A 19,464-nucleotide genomic window follows, 5' to 3' on the forward strand; every position below is an offset into this window, starting at 1 on the left:
GGGAAACTTTTCATCATAAACGTGTTTTATGGTACTTTATAATTACATTTTCCTAATTGTATTCTACTAAAAAAGGTTTATAGGAATTAAACTTAAATCATTTACAATTTCTCTGATAAGTGACAGTAGAGAATTCCCTGTGTTTTTAACCTGTGAGGGGTCCTACTTGCACGCTCAGCCATCTAAGGAGTCTTACTCACTTTTTCTGCAGCTCTACAAAAACCTCTGGGCTGCTGTTCTCCAGGACAGCAAAGTGCTGGAGAGGGCCTCATGGTGGCCAGAATTCGCTAAGAAACCCATCATCGGGAGCTTGAAACCAAAACTGTGAGCGGACCTGTGCACGCGTTGCTGGATTTCTAATCAAGGCCTTGGCATCAAATTTGGGTAGTTCCCGAAAACATTGGAACATGGCACCACTTTCTGATTAAGCAGCTATGCATGAAACTGGCTGTGGATCCCCCACACCCTGAGGGGGCCTGGTCCCTCCTGGTCTCAGCGGGTCCAAGTCCTACAAAGAGGGAGTGGGCTCCGCTGCCAGGTTCATGTGGGATCGTCGTGATTTTCTGTGTGAAGAGAAAACTCATGCAATCAAGTCTTCCTGTAATTAGAGCTTGCACATGCTTTTTCAGAACCATACACTGAATATAAGATAGACTGATCATACTCAGGGGTTTGCAAATTCATGAGATCTTTCTGTTCAAAGTCCTGCTTCCCTGAGGACTCAGGGATGCCAGTCTGATCCAATACTCTAGTTTGATTTTTTTTTTTTTATTAAATTCAGTTTTATTGAAATACATTCACACACCATACAATCATCCATGATATACAATCCATTGTCCACAGTATGATAACATAGTTATGCTTTCATCACCACAGTCTATCTCTGAACATTTTCCTTACATCAGAAAGAACCAGAACAAGATAAAAAATAGAAGTGAAAAAAAACACCCAAATCATCCCCCCATCCCACCCCATTTGTCCTTTAGTTTTTATCCCCATTCCTCCACTCATCCATACACTAGATAATGGGGGTGTGATCCACACGGTCTTCACAATCACACTGTCACCCCTTGTAATCCACATTATTATATAATTGTCTTCAGGAGTCCAGACTGCTGGGTTGGAGTTTGGTAGTTTCAGGTATTTACTTCTAGCTATTCCAATACATTTAAAGCCTAAGAGGTGTTATCTATATAGTGCATAAGAATGTCCACCAGAGTGACCTCTCGACTCCATTTGGAATCTCTCAGCCACTGAAACTATTTCGTCTCATTTTGCATCCCCCTTTTGGTCAAGAAGATACTCTCAGTCCCACGATGCCGGGTCCACATTCATCCCCGGGAGTCATACTCTGCATTGCCAGGGAGATTTTCAACCCTGGGAGTCGGGTCCCACGTAGTGGGGAGGGCAGCGAGTTCACCTGTCAAGATGGCTCAGTTAGAGAGAGAGAGGGCCACATCTGAGCAACAAAGAGGTACTCAGGGGGAGACTCTTAGGCACCATTACATACAACTTTAGACTTTCCTTTGTGGTAATGAGCTTCATAAGGGCAAGTCCCATGCTTGAGGGCTCAGCACATCAAACCGCCAGTCCCAATGTTTGTGACAACATATGCTAGGGGATCAGCATCTCAAAGTTTAGAGACAGGCCTTACAATTCAGGGATAGAGTTAACTGCTGTAAGAGCTTACAATCTAGGGACTATTATAATTATTGTGTCCACGTTAGGCTATGTTCTAAGATTCAATTCTGAGTTTACACATTGTAGTTAGTCCATATTAGTGAGGCATCATCCCTCTCACCATGTTTTCTCCAACATAGTTTGATTTTATCATGTAATTAAATTACCTTATAACTTTATTAAATTGCTCGGCAGACCATTCATATTATATATTTTAAGATGTTTAAGAAAAAAATGTCTGTTTTATCACTTTCTTGTGTGGAACCAGCACCTGTGTAAGAATGACTTCGTATGTGGGGTGCTTACTGAATTTCCCCTAAAGTGGGTAAGACACCCTGGACTCTTTGGGCCCAGGAGCAGGGTTCAGCAAAGCCCCCCGTGCACACCCTCCAGACGCAGAGGCAGGGGAGCCCTTGTTTCGGATTTCCCTTGGCTGTCGCTGGCTGAGCCCTGGCCAGTCCAGAGGGTGACAGGGCCTTTGTCATCACAGCAGGAGTCAGGTCCTCCGTCCTCTCGGACACCCCCATCGCTGAGCCCAGCGCACGAGCGTGACCCAGGCTTCTAGGGAGCCCAGAGTGGTGTGGAGGAAACAAGCACCTTTTTTTTTTTTAATTCAGTTTTATTGAAATATATTCACATACCATACAATTGTCCATGGTATGCAGTCAGCTGTCTACAGTACAATTATGTAGTTACATTCATCACGACAGTCTATTTCTGAACATTTTCCTTACATCAGAAAGAATCAGAATGAGAATAAAAAATAAAAGTATAAAAAGAACACCCAAACCATCCACCCTATCCCACCCTATTTGTCGTTTAGTTTTTATCCCCATTTTTCTACTCATCCTTCCATACACTAGATAAAGGGGGTGTGATCCACAAGGTTTTCACAATCACACTGTCACCCCTTGTAATCTACATTATTATATAATCGTCTTCAGGAGTCCAGACTGCTGGGTTGGAGTTTGGTAGTTTCAGGTATTTACTTCTAGCTATTCCAATACATTAAAACCTAAGAGGTGTTATCTATATAGTGCATAAGAATGTCCACCAGAGTGACCTCTCGACTCCATTTGAAATCTCTCAGCCACTGAAACTATTTCTTCTCATTTTGCATCCCCCTTTTGGTCAAGAAGATACTCTCAGTCCCACGATGCCGGGTCCACATTCATCCCCGGGAGTCATATCCTGCATTGCCAGGGAGATTTACACCCCTGGGAGTCGGGTCCCACGTAGAGGGGAGGGCAGTGGGTTCACCTGCCGAGAGAGAGAGACAGGGCCACATCTGAGCAACAAAGAGGCACTCGGGGAGACTCTTAGGGACAATTACATGCAAGTTTAGACTCTCCTTTGCAGTAACGAGCTTCATAAGGGCAAGTCCCATGATCGAGGGCTCAGCACATCAAACCGCCAGTCCCAGTGTTTGTGACAACATCAACACCAGTCCAGGAAGCACCAATTTTTTATTTTTCAAAACGGTCCAGAGAACATATGAGCACACAAAGGGCCAGCCAACAATGTGTCTTTAAGGAATTTCCCAGCTCTGGAAATTGCTCGGCTGTTAACTTCTCAGGCCCCTGCTTTCCTGCCCATGAAAGGAGCAGAGAGCTGTCCCCCTGCAGGGTTGCCGGGAGGGTGGCTAGCGGGGGCTGCTGGTGTCTCACGGCAAGTTCTGTCTTCCCCATCTTACAGGTGAGGAAACCGAGGCCCTGGAAGTCTCATACAGCCCAGAGCCCGCAGGCGGGGCGGCCCTGATGTGCACAGCCCCGGGCCAGGGCCGGCTCGCAGCAGGTGGCCACTAGCGTCCTCGTTATTCCTGCAAATTAGAAAGCTCCCCCAGCCAGAGATGAGTAGACCTCTGATTTGGTGGGTTCTTTAGGTTTGAACATGTCCATCATGGTTATAAATATATATGTTTGGGCCATTATGCTATTCTCTTCCTGCTTTCAGAAAGAACAGGGAGAAAGGAAACATCCCGCACCCATGGTGTGTGGGATGGGTCCGTCCTGAGTGCAAACCCAAAAGTGCCTCTGAGGAGCCCCCTGCTCCCTCCTCGTTGGGGCCCAGGAGTCTGTGGGGGCAGCCGCCCTGCCCAGGCGCCCTGCCCCTTTGGCCTCTCCCGGGGGCAGAGCTGTAACTGAACACACGCCTCCATTCAGGGTTGGACGCCTGTGCTCTGAGCAGCTTAGGTGAAAGTGCAGAGGCAGCACTAGAGAAGCAAGGTTTTGAGTCAAGGTAATTAAAAAAATAACATTTGAAAATGCTGCACAGTAAACATTTGAATAATTGGAATAAAATAATCTCATTTTCTTTCTGTACTCTTTCTGGATTAAAAAGCAAATGCCTGGTTATTAGGTACAATTTAGGCAATATGGAGAAATTCAAAGAAGAAAATAAAAATGGCATATAACCCCACACTCAGAACTGCTAGCATTTCCTTCATTTGTTCTTGGGCCACAAGGGCGCAGAACTGGATTCATCGTCACCTTTGGTTCGTGTCATATTCGGACCACCCAGCGCAGAAGCCAGAGCACTGACATTGAGTGCACCTCCACCTGCCCTTGCTCGCCCCACCCCAGGGGGCCTCCATCGTGCAGGGGCCTCGGTGTGTAGCTTCATCTTCTCTACGGGTAACGTAACGCTTTGGCATGCACCATTGCGGGTGCTTTCTTCCTCTGTACGTGTGTGTATGTGTGTGCACGCCACTTTTGATCAGCAATGGGCTCAGATGTTATGCAGTTTTACAGACCTTCTCCTGAGATGCATGGAGATTTAGATTCTTCTGCTCTGACAGCCGTCCACGCACATGCATCTGTGTGCACACTTGGGAGCGGAATTGCTGAGCCCAGCTCCATGTGTGGTAGACTTGGTGCCATGTCACTGCCGGAGGGAGTGCAGCAGAGCTAGCATCGGAATGAGTGCAGGGTGACGAGTGTGGGGCTGCGGCAGACTGCCCGCGTGGGGTCCAGCCACACCCTTTCCTGACGGTGTGGCTTGCCTCATTTGTAAAATAGATGGATAAGAGAACCTACCTCATTAGATAGTTGTAAGCATTAAAATGAGTGAATGCCTGTAGAGCATGCAAATGGGAGCCTGGCATGTGGTAAATCTCACAGAATGTGTTCCCTGGAAAGGTGGTATCCAATCCTTTAGAATGCAGTCCTGATTCCTCTTGCCCTCACCTAGAGGCTGCATCAATCGGAGGTGAAATAAAATTGGCATTTCCTGTTAAGATTTGCTTTTTTCTTTTTTCCTCCCTAGTAGAGAGGCTGAACATTTCCCATAAATTTGGGGGCTATTTCTATTTCTTATAATTGCCTGTGCTTGTTCTTTGCTTAACGGCACTTTTAGGTTTTGAAATTTTTGGTTGATTAGTAAAAGATTTCTACATCTTAAGAATACTAAGCCTTTATTTGACATGTCCACTGTAAATTATTTTCCTAGGTTGTCATGCCTTTTAATTGTGGTGTTGCTTTTTTCTTTTTGATTTAGCAAGGTGATGTTTAAATTTTAAAAATAAAAAATATATATAAATGAAAAATCTGACATCCTTTTCCTTCCCACACCCAGATTATTTGTATTTTCGTCTGTTTTCTTTTAGTACATTTCTATATTTAATTGCCTGGGAATTTATGTTGGCATACCTCATGACAGGGACCTAGGATGGTCAGTCCCTTGAATAATACATAATGTCACCTGTATCTATTTTGGCACTTTCTTTTCCATTTTTTCTTGCATCATCTTATACTGTTTTCATTATTGTGGCTTGTTTATACTTCTTAAAATCCATCGTTTATCTTTTCCTTTTGTGTAGATTTTCAAAGTGTTTTGTTTATGGTTACTATGGGGATTACATTTAGCATACTAAATCCGTTGCAATTTAGTTTATGTTGATTCCAACTCAACTTCAGTAGCCTACAAATATATAGTTCCTTTATCCCTCGATCCCTCACTTTTGTGTGTGTGTCATAAATTACACCTTTATGCATTGTATGCCCAGTAACAAAGATTTATACTTGGTTTTTATGCATTTGAATTTTCAGTTGTATAATAAATAGTGAAATAATACTAGCCTTTATATTTGCCCTTATTATTACTTACACTGGAGATCTTTATTTCTTCATTCAGCATCAAGATACCATCTAATGTCCTTTCCTGTCCACGTGGAGGACTCCCGTTAGCATTTCCTATAAGACAGATCTAGTGGTAATGAACACCTCAGTTTTTGTTTGTCTGGAAATGTATTAATTTCACTCTCATTTTTGAAGGACAACTTTTTTAGATACATTATTCTTGGGTAACAGGATTTTTTCTTTCAGCACTTTAGATATATCCCCCCGCTGTCTTCTGGCCTCCTTGGTTCCATGGAGAAATCAGATGCTGGTCTGATTGAGGATCCCTTATGTGCAACATGTTGCTTCTCTCTTGCTGTTTTTAAGATCCTGTCTTTGTTGTTGCCATTGGACAGTTTAACCGTATCGTGTCTTGCTACAGATCTGTTTGGATTCATCCTGCTTGGCACTTGAAGAGCATCTTGAATTTGTATATTTGTGTCTTTCATCAGATTTGGGAAGTGTTCTGTCATTATTTCTAATAATATGTTTTCTGCCTCTTTCTGTCTGTCTCCTTCTGAACTCCTATGATGCATATATTGGTGCACTTGATGGTGTCCCACGGATTCCTCAAGCTCTGTTCTTTTTTTTTTTTTAATTCTTCTTTTCTCAACATGGATGATTTCAATTGCTCTGTCTTCAGTTTGCTCATCCTTTCTTCTGCCTCCTGCCAGCTGTTCTTGAACCCTTTTATTGAATTTTTCACTTCAATTATTGTGCTTTTGAGTTCCAGATTTCCATTTGGTTCTTCCTTATAACATCTGTCTCATTGTTGAAATTCTCGTTTTGTTCATGTATTGTTTTCCTTATTTCCTTTAGTCCTTTGCCCATGTTTTCCTTTAGTTCATTGATCCTATTTATGAAAGTTGTTCCAAGGTCTTTGATTAGTAATTCTGGATACTGTTCTTCATCTGGAATATTTTCCATCAAATTATTTTTTCCTGTGACTGGGACATACTTTCCTGTCTCCTGGTATGTTTTGTAATTTTTTATTGTGAACTGGGCATTCTGAGTATTATGTTGCAGTCATCCTGGAATTCTACTTCTCCCACACATCAGTCAGATTAAGAACAAGATGGAAAAAAAAGGGAGGAAAGAAAGAGAGAGGAAAAAATATTTTAAAAACTCTAACACCCACAGACAAAACACCCACAAAAGAAAAAAAAAGGGAGGGGAGAGGATAAAGGAAAAAATGAAGTGGACCGTCTCTCCAAATCACTTGTTATGTGCTGGTGGAAAGCCAGAAGCTGCTGTCAGCATCTCTGTTCATCCCTCAGGGATCTACCAGACCCAGAAATATAGAACAGAAAGAAAAAAAGCCAACCAACCAAAACATAAAGAAAATGAGAAAGAAGTGCACTGGCTCTCAAGAAAGAGAAAGAAGAAAGAAGAAAGCCAACCAATGAAGAAGTTCGCTGGGTCTTTACGTCCTGGTAGACGCTGGTGCGAGGCCAGATGCCGCTGCGGTGGAGAGTCTGCACTGAGGGGTCAGCCAGGCCAGAGGATGTCCACACACACGGAAAAACAAGCAGAGCAGCCAAGGAAGGTGCACCAGCTCTTAACCTCGCGGATGCTGGTGACAGGCTGGAAGCACCACTGCCCAGAGGAACGAAGCTGAGGCCAGCGTCCACGCTGGTCCCTCACGGATCCCCCGACTGACCTCAGCCTCAACCTCAGCTTTTACAGGAGGGGGTTTCCTCTGCCAGCCCTCTAGCCCGGCGGCCACGCCTGGCATCTGAGTCATGTGGCCTGGCCGTCTCTGCAGCCATGGGGCTGTGTAATGGGGGCTGGCCGCGGGTTCGTGCTTTCACCTACCAACGCTGGACTCTTGGCGGCCTCCCGCTCCCCCGGCTTTCCCGCCCCTGCAGCTGTCGTAGTGCCCATTCTCCCACCTGGTTGATTGCAGGCTCTTTGCAGCGCTCTCATTTCCTGTTGGAGAAAGCAACCTGCAGATCTTCCTTCTCTGCCAGTGTGCACCTACAAAGAAGCTGTTTTCTGTATACTTATTTTGTAACTGATCACCTCCTGTGAAATGTTATTTAATTATAATCGTCTCTCATTGATTCTCTTTGGTTGTCCTCATACATGAGCATATCATTGGTAAATAGTGATGGTTTTGCCCTGGCCTTTATTTACCAGTCATTTAATTTTCTTGCCTAATTGACATTTGCTGACCCCGCCAAATGGCCCTGTGTGCCGGGGGTGGCAGGCACCCTTGTTTGGATCCTGGCCCCGCAGGAATGCCTTCCGTGGCAGCCTGAAGGATGGGGTGAAAGAGACAAGTTCAGGCGGGAAGCCCAGTGACGAGTGTCCAGCTTGGCGCGGGACCCAAGGCTGTGCCCGTGGTTGGGATCTGAGCCCCCAGGGCAGGCTGCCTGCAGAGCGGGAGACCCTCCTCCCCTTGGGTGTAAGTGAGGGGCGAGCTCCCTGCACTCAGGGCTGGAGGGATGTGTCTGTGTGCATAATGGGAGGCGTTTAGGAAGCTTCAAGGGCTTCAAAAGGAAATAAGCATCAGCCATAGGTTTCTCACCCTCTGCAAGAGCCCGTCAACAACTCAGGGTGTCTTTGCCATCACTCAGGTTCTTGGGGGTGGTGCAGGTGTGCACTCTTTTTCATTGCATTTGTGGTTGACACAGGGCAGACATTTGGGGACATCTTGGTGCACCTCTGATAGCCTGGCCCGAGCCTGGATCTTTTTTTTTAAACACCCTTTGTTTCAATCCTCCAAAGGATTTGAGGCGCCTTAACCTCCAGCTGTCGGCCAGCAGGCACTTCTCGCTCAGTCCTCATTTGTCAACCACCTGATGGACCCCTGGGTGCAAAGTGCATTTCTCATCTCCAGAAGGGTCTCTGTTCGGCTGGGCTCCCACAGCCATCTCGGACGGTCCCCAGATCGCCAGGCTCGGCAGACCCTTTCCCGTGGACCACGTCCCACCAGACCGTGCCCTCCCCCCACCATAAGAGCCCACTGGAGCACAGGTGGTCTTTGGTCTCCCTCCTCTCATGTGCTGGGCCTTGGGGGCTCCTCTCCAGCTTGCACCCCCACCTCCTCCCCAGCAGGACCCAGTTCTGTCCAGGTAGGTTCCTTCCCCGCCTGAAGCTTGGCAGCCCCCCACCTCAGAAGCTGACCCCAACCCAGGGACCCCCGTCCTGGAGTAGGTCTCTTGCTGGTTGTGATGGGGCAAAACCCACCACCCAGTGGGGCTGAGTCTTAGGGCTGGCTCGCCATGCTCTCGCCAGACCTCATGATGGCCTCTGGGGAGCTTCGTGCCACCTCAGCCATGGTGACCCCAGGAGGAAAGCAGCCTGAAGCCAAAGCCAACCAAGGGGGTGGGGGACCACGGGCAGGGGTTGGTGCAGCCGTGGGAGTGACAGAGAAGGCCGGCCCTGAAGTCCACTCATCCTCAGCCCTCCCAGGTCCTGAGCCTATCGGCTTCCAAAAAACCTGACAGACCCCACACACCCCAGGGGACAGGGACCGCTTGGCCCCAGAGGCACCTGCTGAAGAGCCCCACCCTCTGGGAGAGTCACCTCCCCATGGGGGGCCCAGGAGACACCCTCTGTCTCGGGTTTAGAAACCCCTGTGCCCCATGATCTGCAGGCAGTTCCCAGTTTGCTTTGCGAGTCTATCCTGCAGCCACTTGCTGTCACTACAGCTTACATCAGGGGATATTTCCTGGGCTTTGGACTTGGATCTGAAATCCAGGAGGTCAGCAAGGCTTTGTGTGAGCACCCAGTGTCCCCGCTGGCTTCCCGGACGCTCCACCAGCCCCACGTCCATTCAAGGGCAAGGGCCGATCTCAGCCGCTTTCCGTTCCGCCCGGCTGCCCAGCAGCTACGCAGCGAGGGACCCAGTTTGCTTCATGGTGCTGGAGGAAGAAGGGCCCCCGGGCTGCGGCGCTCAGTGGGAGCCCCACGGGAGACCCCGACCTCACTCGTGTGAGGGTGGGTCCTCGCTCACGTGCTTGCTCCTGGGATAGACGGTTTTGCTCCCTCCTTGGGTGGCTCGATCTTCAGCTGTTGGCTCTGAGCGTAGAGTGAAGTTTGCTTAAACTTTTACTTGCTTCACGCATCCCATTCGAATTCTCTCCAGTGAGGAGCCCACGCTGTGCTCCAGTGTTTGCGGGAGAAAATATGTGTATAGTCTTAGGGGGGCAGAGGCCGAGCCCAAGGACGGCTGGTCCAGGGCTCCCAGCACCATGGGGTGGGTGCTAGAATTCTTGGTGTCTCTTGAAATGTTTCATCTTTTTTATGAAAATAAAATCGGTTTTTAGAAACATTTTCCTCCGTCATCATCCTTAAAGACCCTGGTCAAATGTCTTTTGGGCCCGCTGTTGGGGAGTCTGAAGAGGACAGGCTCTGGGGTTAGACCAACCCTGACTTGGTCACCTGCTTTTGCCCTTGGGCTTGTTCTAGAACTCTCCTAAGTTTGTTTCCTCCCTGTGAGTGTTAGAGTCTCGCCAGCCTTCCCAGGCCAGGAGGGCTGATCGGGACAGTGCGTGTGAAAGTCCCTAACCCAGTCCTGGCACATCTGAGGCCCTGGGGCCCCCTGGACTGGCCTCTCTGGGCTGGGCCGGGCCCAGGAATCTGCATTCCCACCAGCACCCTGGGCACCTGTGATGTGCAGAGCCTGAGGTCCACTGCCATGGGCGTGAACTCTCAGGATGACCAGGGGGCAGTGCCCCTGAGCTGCGGACAGAGGGGGGCCGTCCCCGTGACACTTGGGTGATGCCAAGGGTGGCACCTGTCAAGGACCAAGCTCCGGCCAGCAACCCTGGGGACAGTTTGCTCAGTCCGGGCTCTGCACCGGGCTGGTGGTGCACTTGACCTCCCAGCCCCGGACTAGCAGCTGGGACACTGCCTGGAGTGCCTGGCTCACCTGCACCCTTGGTGGCCTGAGGGATGGGGTCTGGGTGGGGTAGACACAGCATTGAGTGTTGGAGTCATGGTGGCTGCCGTGCTCCCTGGCCAGCCATGACTGACGGCCAGAAGAAGGTGCTGCCATGCCTCCTTCACCGTGTCACCCCGTGGGTGGCACCGACTGGCCTGAAGTCAGTCCTCCCACTGGCTGGGGAGCTCCTTAAGGTCACTCCAGGCCTGGGTGATCTGTGGGTCTCCAGCTCCCAGCACAGGGCCACACCCAGAGGAAGTGCCTGGCTTCCTCTGGATGGAGCTGAATGAATGAATGGACAGAGCAAATAAATGACAAGTGAATGAGTGAATGAACAAACATGAATAAACAAAGAAATGAACAAACAAGTAAACGAATAAACAAAGAAATGAATGAACAAAGGAAGAACCAAATGGACAGACAAGAATGAATGAAGAAATGAATGAACAGATGAATGAATGCTTGAACAAGTGAATGAACATGTGAGTGATCTGGGGATTCTGGGCATTGTGAGGGCAGGAAGGAGCCTCTGACAACAGTGTTCCCACAACAGGTATCTGCAGCTGTGGTCTCACCTCCCTCCACCCTCCTCCCGTTTCCGCCCCGGGAGTCCTGTTCCTTTGACCCCGGTGCCGACCCCTCCTTCCCAGCCCTTCCTGCAGCACTGCCTGGCTCTGGGTGTGCCTCCCCTCTAGGCACCCCGTGTTCTCCTTGCTGCTCCTTGTTCTCCCAGGGGCTTGCCAGTGGGGTGCTCGGTGAGGGGTGAGCTTCCTTGGCCACGAGGACGGACAGATCCCCGTCTGCAGCCGCTCGGCTCACGGTGCGGTTAGACGGAGCTCACCAGCAGAGGAATACCCAGTGGTTTTCGCTGTGGGCTCGTCCAGCCGTGGGGAGGGGCATTCCCTCTTCCTGCACCCAGAGCGCACCCTAGGCCTCTGGGCACATGGCCTCCAGCCTTCCCCGCGCGGTGCCCGGAGTGCTGCAAGGCAGCCTCCCAGCCCCCCGCGGGACCCTCACATCTGGGAGAGGAGGGGTAAGCAGAAGTCGTGGGAGGAGGCCCCTGGAGGAGCGGTGGCCCCGCCTGTGCGTGAGCCCCTCGGCCTGCCTCCCTGCCCGCCTGGACAGGGGGCCCCTGCCGTGAACCTGTGGGGATGCTGGGGTGCTGGTGAGAGAAGAGAGGGGGGCAGACGGGGTCGGCGAGGGCCCAGCGAGCCCCAGCCTCCTTGTCACACAGGCGGATTCCCGACTTTCTAAGCTGCTGTGCGCCTGGCTGACACACAGCGTCCCTGAGCACTCGTTTTTCACACGCTTTCCCTTCTGAGGATCCCCACCTGGCGCTGAGCCTCGGTCCCCTGAGCAGCCGGGTGGTGATCTGGAGCCGTTATGTCCCCCAGGAAAGGCTGTGTTCTTCTAATCCATCCCTGTGGGGCAGACCTGTCGTGGGTGGGACCTTCAATTAGGTTGTTTCCATGGAGATGTGACCCCGCCCATTCAAGGTGGGTCTTAATCCTTTATCCGGGTTCCTTTATGAGATAATAAAAGATCAGAAAGACAAACACCCAGAGATGCTAAGAGAGAACCCACAGACCACTGGAATCAGAAGCTACAAGTGACTGAACCCAGGAGCAGAGGATCAGCAGACACCGGCCTCGTGCCTTCCTGTCGGACAGAGGAACCCCAGAGGCCATCAGCCTTTACCCTTTCCTCAGAGAAGCCACCATCCTTTTGCTGCCTTAACTGGGACACTTTCACAACCTTAGAACTGTACATTTGCAATCCAGCAAATCCCATTGTAAAAGCCAACCCGTTTCTGGTGTGCTGCATTTCAGCAGCTTTAGCAAACCGGAACAGGCCGTGTCCCCTCCGACTCCACCTTCACCCGCCCATCCACTGGCCTCACCCACCCCCTGCGCACCCACGGGGGCCACAGCCCTGCTCTGCGCCGGGAATCGGCCACCCTGTCTGCTGGGCTGACGCACTCTGGCAACCCCGGGGGGGTGAGCACGGAGGGTGCGTCCAGGGCTGGGACACGCCCCTCCACCCCCTTGCACCCCAACCTGCCCGCTCTGGGCTCCGGGCCTGGGGCTTTATATAGCGCCCATTGCTGGAACCCCTGAGAGGGCGGAAGGACCTTGGATCCTGGCTCTGGGCCCAGCCCCTTACCGAGTGGTCAGAGGCATGGCCCCGGCCCTCTGTGGGCCTCAGTTTCCCCATCTATAAAATCACCGGAGAACCCAATTCCCGAAGGCCCTTCAGAGTTGGCATTCCAGGCATGTGTGAAAGCAAAAGCTGACAGAGCAGACCCCCTGGCGCCTGGAAGAGCCAGTGAAGGGAAAGCCGTCCGGCCTGCCTTCCCCAGGCCTTCACGGCTCCCTGGGCAATGCCCGCCTGCCGGTCTTTTCCAGCTGCTGAAGGCCTCCCACTTCTGTCCTTCACTCTCAGGCTTGTCTTGAATCTCACCTCCTCCTCTGTGCTCAGGGCTGGTTTGGAACTGGTCCCAGGAGTGGAGGGTCGGAGTGTGATTTGGCTCAGACATATAGGGAGTCTGGGCTACCGGGTGAAGTGGGGTGCGGTGGGGTGGAGTAGGGTACAGTGCAGTCTGGTGGGTGCAGTAAGGTGTGGTGAGGTGTGGTGGGTGCAATGGGGTATGATGGGGAGCAGTGGGGTACGGTGGGGTATGGTGGGTGCAGTGGGGTGCAGTGGGGTATGGTGAGGTACAGAAGGGTGTGGGAGTGCAGTGGGGTGTGTTGGGGAGAGTAGGGTACAGTGGATGCAGAGGAGTGTGGTGGGGTATGGGAGTATGGTGAGGGCTGCCTGCCCCTGCTTTTGCAGTGAACTCCACTGCCATCCGCAAAGCCTTCTGTGTGGTGTGCGCTGGAAGACGACATCCCTAAGGGGTGAGAGCCTTTCAGGGCCTTGACGGCTCCCAGCCCTGACCTGCCGGACTCACCCACCCCCAGGTGTTCTCCTACCCCAGAGCGTGCCCCGTGAGTCTTGCTGTGGGGGTCTGCTCTCCCACCCTCAGCCCCCTAGGTGCCCTGTGGCGTTCACTTCCAGCCAGATGCTTCTGTAAGTCCCCTTGGCCCTAGGAAGCTGACAGTGCTTTCCACCATGGGTGTGCAGGCGGCTCCCAGCCCCCTCCCCAGCCTTCCTCCGGCCTCTGCAACAAGAAGGGCCCAGGGCGGAGCTGCGGGAACCCACCTGGGCGTCCGGCCCAAGTGCAGGCCTCTCCCTCGCAGCGGCACCCCCCTCGAAAGCGGAGCCCCTGTCCTCTTCCTTGACCCACAGTCACGGCTTTGGCGGGCCTCCCCCTCCCCAGCTTGCCCTTGTATGTGTTTTTGCAGAAGAATAATGTGCACCCGGTAAGGCACACATAAATTTTCACCAACGGATCACATCCGTGGAACCAGAATCCCTAAAGCCCCTGACAGCATAGAATCATTTTGCCTGTTTTGATCTTTATATAATGGAAACACGTGCTCTGTGGTCTTTTGTGTCTGGCTTCTTGCGTTCAGCGTTGTTTGTGAGATTTCTCTCTGTCTGTTCTGCTGTGTAGACTCCACTGTGAGCAGGGAAAGCGATTTATGTACCCGTTCTCCTGCTGATGGACACTTGGGCTTTTCTGGCCTGGGGCGATGGTGAGTTCTGCTGCTCTGATGTTGTCGTGCAGCCTTTTGGGGGGGGATGCATTGATCTGTGGGGTGCACACCTGGGAGTGATTCCCTGTGGATGTTGAGTACCTTCTGCCAAGTGGTTTCCCAAAGCGGTTGTTCTAATTTACACTCCCAGGTGCTCCGCACACTACAGCTGCTGGAATGCAATATTCAGAAATGGGTTGGCTTTTACAATGGAGATTTATTAACTTACAAATTGCCATTCTAAGGCTGTGAAAATGTCCAACTCAAGGCATCAACAGGACGATACCTGGACTCTGAGGATAGGCTGCCGTCATCCGGGTTCCTCTGTCACGTGGGAAGGTGCATGGCCGGTGTCTTCTGCTCCTTCTCTCCTGGGTTTTGTTGCTTTCAGCTTCTGGCTTCAGTGGACTCCTCTCTCAGCTCCTCCGGGGCTTTTCGCTAAATGTCGTCTCGTAGCTTCTGTATGTGTTTCGTCATTTTATAAAGGACTCTACTAGGAGGATTAAGACCCGCCTTGAATGGACTGGGTCACATTTCAATGGAAATAACCTAATCAAAAGTTCCCACCTAAATTAGGTCTGCACCCACAAAAATGGATTAAAAGAACATGATCTTTCCTGGGGAACATAAGAGCTGCAAACCACCACACTCGCGCTTCCCCAAGACTGATGAAGTTGAGTCTTCCCCTGCTTATTGGCCTTTTGGATGCTCCCCTTTGGGGGTGCCTGTTCAAGTCTTCTGCCCATTTTTCTGTTTGAACCCAGGCAGAGTGGCCCCCCACCCCGCAAGGCCCCCCCTGCCCCTGCCGATGGCATCTCTGCACAGAGGGGCTCAGTCTTGTTCACTGGTCACTTAAGAGCCAGGCAGACGGGCTAAAATCCTGGCTCGCCGTTCACCATCTGGGAGGCTTTGGTGTGCTCACGGCCTCTGAGGGGTGCTGGGGGGCCCCTCTGGGACCTCCAGGCTTTCTCATCATGGGAACACAGCTCCCGTGGATTGTGGGGCAGGGGTCTCTGTGGCTCCAGTTCCGGAGAATCACCTCGGAGCATTCAAGCCCCCCCCTGCACACCGCCTGGGGCCGGCTCCCTGGGGAGGGGCCGTGTCCTTCCTGGAACCCCCACGGCCCTCAGGGTAAGAGCAGCCCCCCAGGAGCTCAGAAGAGCAGGACGCTCCCTTTTCGGGGACCCCTGCCCTCTGTGTGCCTCAGTTCCCCCTTCTACTCGGAGCTCTATCACAGGCCTTCCAGCTGAGAACATTTCTCTTGGTGTGAATTTATTTTTTCAAAAGTTAAAAGCATGAAAAATGCATTACGTAAAGATTGTAAAAATAGGGGGAAAAATCACCTGCTGCCTCACATCGGGCAAACAACTAATGCTGTCGTCGGGTGTTTTCATTCCAGGCCTTTCCCCAGAGTGTGTTTTCTGAGCACAATTACACTCCGAGAGCGCCTATAAATTTTTCAACTCATGTACACCATTAATCTGACATGTGAGTGTTTTTCTTGTCACATAGCACTCACGCCCTCGTTTTCAGAGGCTGAGTGGCTTCTGCCACCCGAGCTGTCCCACAGGTCACTGAGCCTGTTGTTGGGCCCTGAAGGCAAATTTCTGATTTCCACCGTGTGAACCACGTGGCATTAGATGCTCTTGTATGTGTTGTGTCACCCTCGTGTCGGGGATCATTCCTGGGAACACTCTCCCAGAAGCAGGACTTCCTGGGGGCGGGGAGAGGAGGGCATGACCGTTTTTGTTGTTCTCATTCAACGAAGTTGCTTTTCCAGCACATTATCCTGATTTATAAAGTCAACACAAAGCCTGGGGACACCACCTGCCCCCCTCCACCCCACCAGCTCAGGTATTACTATTTCAAAACACTTTTAAATTTAATAGGTGGAAAATGGACCCTGTGGTTTTAATCTGCTTTGACATTTCCCTGGCAGACTGGGTTCCTGCTGAAAGGAGCCTCTGTCCTCCCGCTCGCCCTCTCGCAGCCACTGGGCCTGGCTCCAGGCCCACGGCCAGGTCTCCGGGGATGGGGCTGCCCATGGCACTGGCCGGGTACCAGAGGGCCGCACCTTAGCCCTCTCCGCCTCCCTGGTCCCATCCCAAGGAAGGGCACATCCCCGGGATCCCACCCAAAGGGGCTCCTTGCTGCCCCTGCCCCCTCTGGGCCACCCTCCACTCCCGCCAGGGCCCCCTGAGCCCACAGCTCCCTCACTGCCTCCCAGTGCTCAAGGGACCAGGTTGGAGCACCTCTGGCTGGCATTCGGGCCCTTCCTGGGCTGGTCTCTGTGGACCCCCTGCCACCCCCTCTTCCCCCTGCCCCAGCACCCAGACATGACACATACCCCGTGCCACCCACCACCCCAGGCCACTTGCCTCAGAGGTGAGCCTCTGCGTGGCCTCCCCGGTTTCACCCTAGTGGGGTGGGGGGGTTGCTGCCTTCTCCGGCCCGTCCCCGCCCTCCCCGGCTCTGCCAGCAGGGCTGCTCCGCCGCCTTCCCTCAGATCCCAGTCCTAGCTCTGTCCCCCAAACCCCTGCCCCTTTTCTGGGCCAGACCCAAATCTCCAGGAGGGAAGAGAACACACGTGTTGGCATCAGAGCACCTGGTGTAAGTCCCAGTGCCACTCTCCGGGCCTCGGGCAGCTGACGTAAACTCATTGCTGACGACACGGCGTCACCTGCGAGGGATTCCTGTGAGGACGCGGTGAGACAGCGGCCAGCCCTCCCCCGGCACGTCGTAGGTGCTCAACAAATTGTGGCTTTGGCTGCTGCTGCTGCAGGGAGGCGGGAGGGCACATCTGGGGCACCTGAGAGCAGAGAAGGTGGCCCCCTCGCAGGGGCTCAGGGAGGAGGCCTCAGGATGGGGCAGCTGTGGGACGTGTCCAGACAGACGGACTCCTGGGACAGCCCCGTGGATGCCCATGGCTTGGCCTGGCCCGGGAGCTGGGTTCCCCCAAGCGTGCGAGAGGCAGGGGGAGGGGGCTGGGTCGGAGGACCCCTCACCCTGGAGGGGCATGAGCTTGTCATAGAAAAGGAAAGGAAGCAGATTTGGGGTGGGCTGGAGCCTGCCACCTGCAGCTGCAGGGTGGTCCCTGCTGTGGGGTGGGGGGCTCAGGCAGTGACCCCATGGATGCGTCCCAGCCCGGCCCGAGCTGAGAGCCCTGCAGCCGCCCTGTGGAAGGGCACTGTAGGGGGCCTGGCCCTGAGTTTACCGGCCAAGCTTGTGATATCAGAAATTTCTCCAGAACATCCACTTTCTCTTGGCCTTGCAGCTGTTCCTCTCTTTGAAAGAAAAAACCAAAAACACAAAACAACAGATAGGGATTTGGACGCCTCCCTTGCCTCCTTATCCTGCTCCCCAGCTCGCCACGCCACCATCTGATACAGGAACGCCAACAGCTGCTCCGGGAAATTCCAGCTGGAAAGCGCCGTGCACCTCCCTCGCTTGAATTTGCCGTGTGCAGGCCCGAGTGTGGTGCTCCCACAGCCCCAGTCGGTCCCCTCAAGGTCACAGGGCGGCTGGGGCCTCCTGCTCAGAGGCTTTGCACAGGCTGTTCCCTCAACCTCCAACACTGTTGCCCCCATTGTCCCCCCAGCATCTCCTGCTCTGAAAGTCATTCCCAGACCAACCCTGACTCTTCCAGCCCGAGCCTGCACTGCCTGCCTCCTGCCATCTCTGTACCCCAAGTGTCCCTCTCTGGCCATGGGCCTGCCCTCCTGTGGACGAGGGCCCAGCCAGGGGCTCTTTGGTTCCCCTCCGGGCCTCTACAGCTGGACATGTGTGCAGCAAGGGGACAGAGCCCATATTGCATTGGGCACCTGCTGGTTCCTGGAGCACAAGGGTGATTTGGCAGGACCCTCGTGCTTTGCAGGGTCCCCCAAAGCTGCTTCCCAATTGGCTCCCCATACTGCCCAGCCTCTGGATGTGCACAGCCCCCACTGACCTGAGCCACCCCTCCTCCATGGAGACTTCTGGAACCCACCAGGTTGGTGCCCTTTCTTCCATGCTTCCCTCATCATGTACCCCTTGGCTGACCACAGTCCGCCAGCCCCCCACTAACCCCAGGGCCCGCCCCTGGGCTCCAGCCTCCCAGGCTTCACCCAGCCTTTCTCCCCCCACCCCTCCTTCCCCAGGTGGCCTCAGCCTGGAGGTCTCCTCCAGGAAGCCTTCCTTGATTCCCCCTCCAACCATTTGACATCCCCACCCCTTGCTCCTTCTCCCCCTAGGGAAATTCTGCTTAGTGTGTCTCTTTATCTAACACTCGTTTAAGAAATGTCAAGAGCACTTGCTCCATGCCAGGCCCCTTTGAAAGCACTTTACAGTGGTTGCTCGTTCCCTCCTTGCACCCTGCCCCTCCCCCCGTTTACAGATGAGGATGCGCAAAGCACTGGACATTCTGTAAGTTGCCCGATCCGCACAGCTAGTTGGGGTGGAGTTGGGGCCCAAACCCAGCAACCTCAAAATACACGTTTCCTTCTGTCCTGTCCTCCTGCCCATCTGCCCCAGGACGCTGTGAGCATCCCCAGGCAGGCAGTGCCTGAGATCCAGCCTAGGCTCCGAGAGCAGAGGGACCCTGATAACAACGTGTGAAGCAAGAGCCTCTGCTGTGGCACGGCATTGCTCAGGCAGGACATGGGGGAAACCGAGGCACAGATAGCCGAGTGTCCCTGCCAGATTAATAAAGGCGTGTCAGGACTGGACCTGGCAACTGCCAGCACCCGGGGCACTGGTGCCAGTGAGTCCCGCCCCAAGGCCCGGGGATCAGCACACGGAGGTGTTCACACCCGCCGAGCCCTCATTGACCCCTCAGCCTGTGTGGAACAATCTCTGCCCGGGCCAGCGGGATTAAGACAGACTTAGGGGCTAGCAAACTCCGGGTCCTTGAGTGTCTGGCCATGGGGCTCAGAGCGAGGGGACAAAGTGTTCACAGCTGTTGCTGAAACTGGAGAAGGTGCCAGCGTTTGGGGGAGTCAGGCCAAAGCCTGCAGGACAGCTGGGGCTGAGTGCGGTCCAGCCTGCTCGGTTCCCACGCTGGTGGCAGAGCCACCGGAAACTTGTCTTTTTCTCAGAATACGAATCAGCCTTGGCCTCACTCCTCTGTCTTCAAATAGGGAATGCAAGGCTTGGCTTTCCCTGC

At 52.9% G+C, this 19,464-nt stretch overlaps 1 protein-coding gene across 6 annotated transcripts in view; it reads left to right on the top strand.

Moving 5' to 3' along the window:
- ACOX3 (acyl-CoA oxidase 3, pristanoyl) overlaps window positions 1–6,208 on the top strand; it is a 102,234-nt gene extending 96,026 nt beyond the window's left edge. For 5 of the 6 annotated variants that reach the window (XM_037829314.1, XM_037829313.1, XM_037829316.1 and 2 more), the window contains one exon: window positions 212–343. Coding sequence is in view for 1 of the 6 variants with exons in the window: in XM_037829315.1 (XP_037685243.1) it covers window positions 212–324; window positions 3,376–3,379 (117 nt within the window). In the remaining 5 variants the exon portion in view is untranslated. Of the gene's footprint in view, window positions 1–211; window positions 344–3,375 lie in introns of those variants that run through there. The other variant, XM_037829315.1, reaches the window with a different exon arrangement.
- Window positions 6,209–19,464: the final 13,256 nt, after the last annotated feature.

Source organism: Choloepus didactylus, chromosome 3 (genome assembly GCF_015220235.1).
Source record: "Choloepus didactylus isolate mChoDid1 chromosome 3, mChoDid1.pri, whole genome shotgun sequence".
NCBI lineage: Eukaryota > Metazoa > Chordata > Mammalia > Pilosa > Megalonychidae > Choloepus > Choloepus didactylus.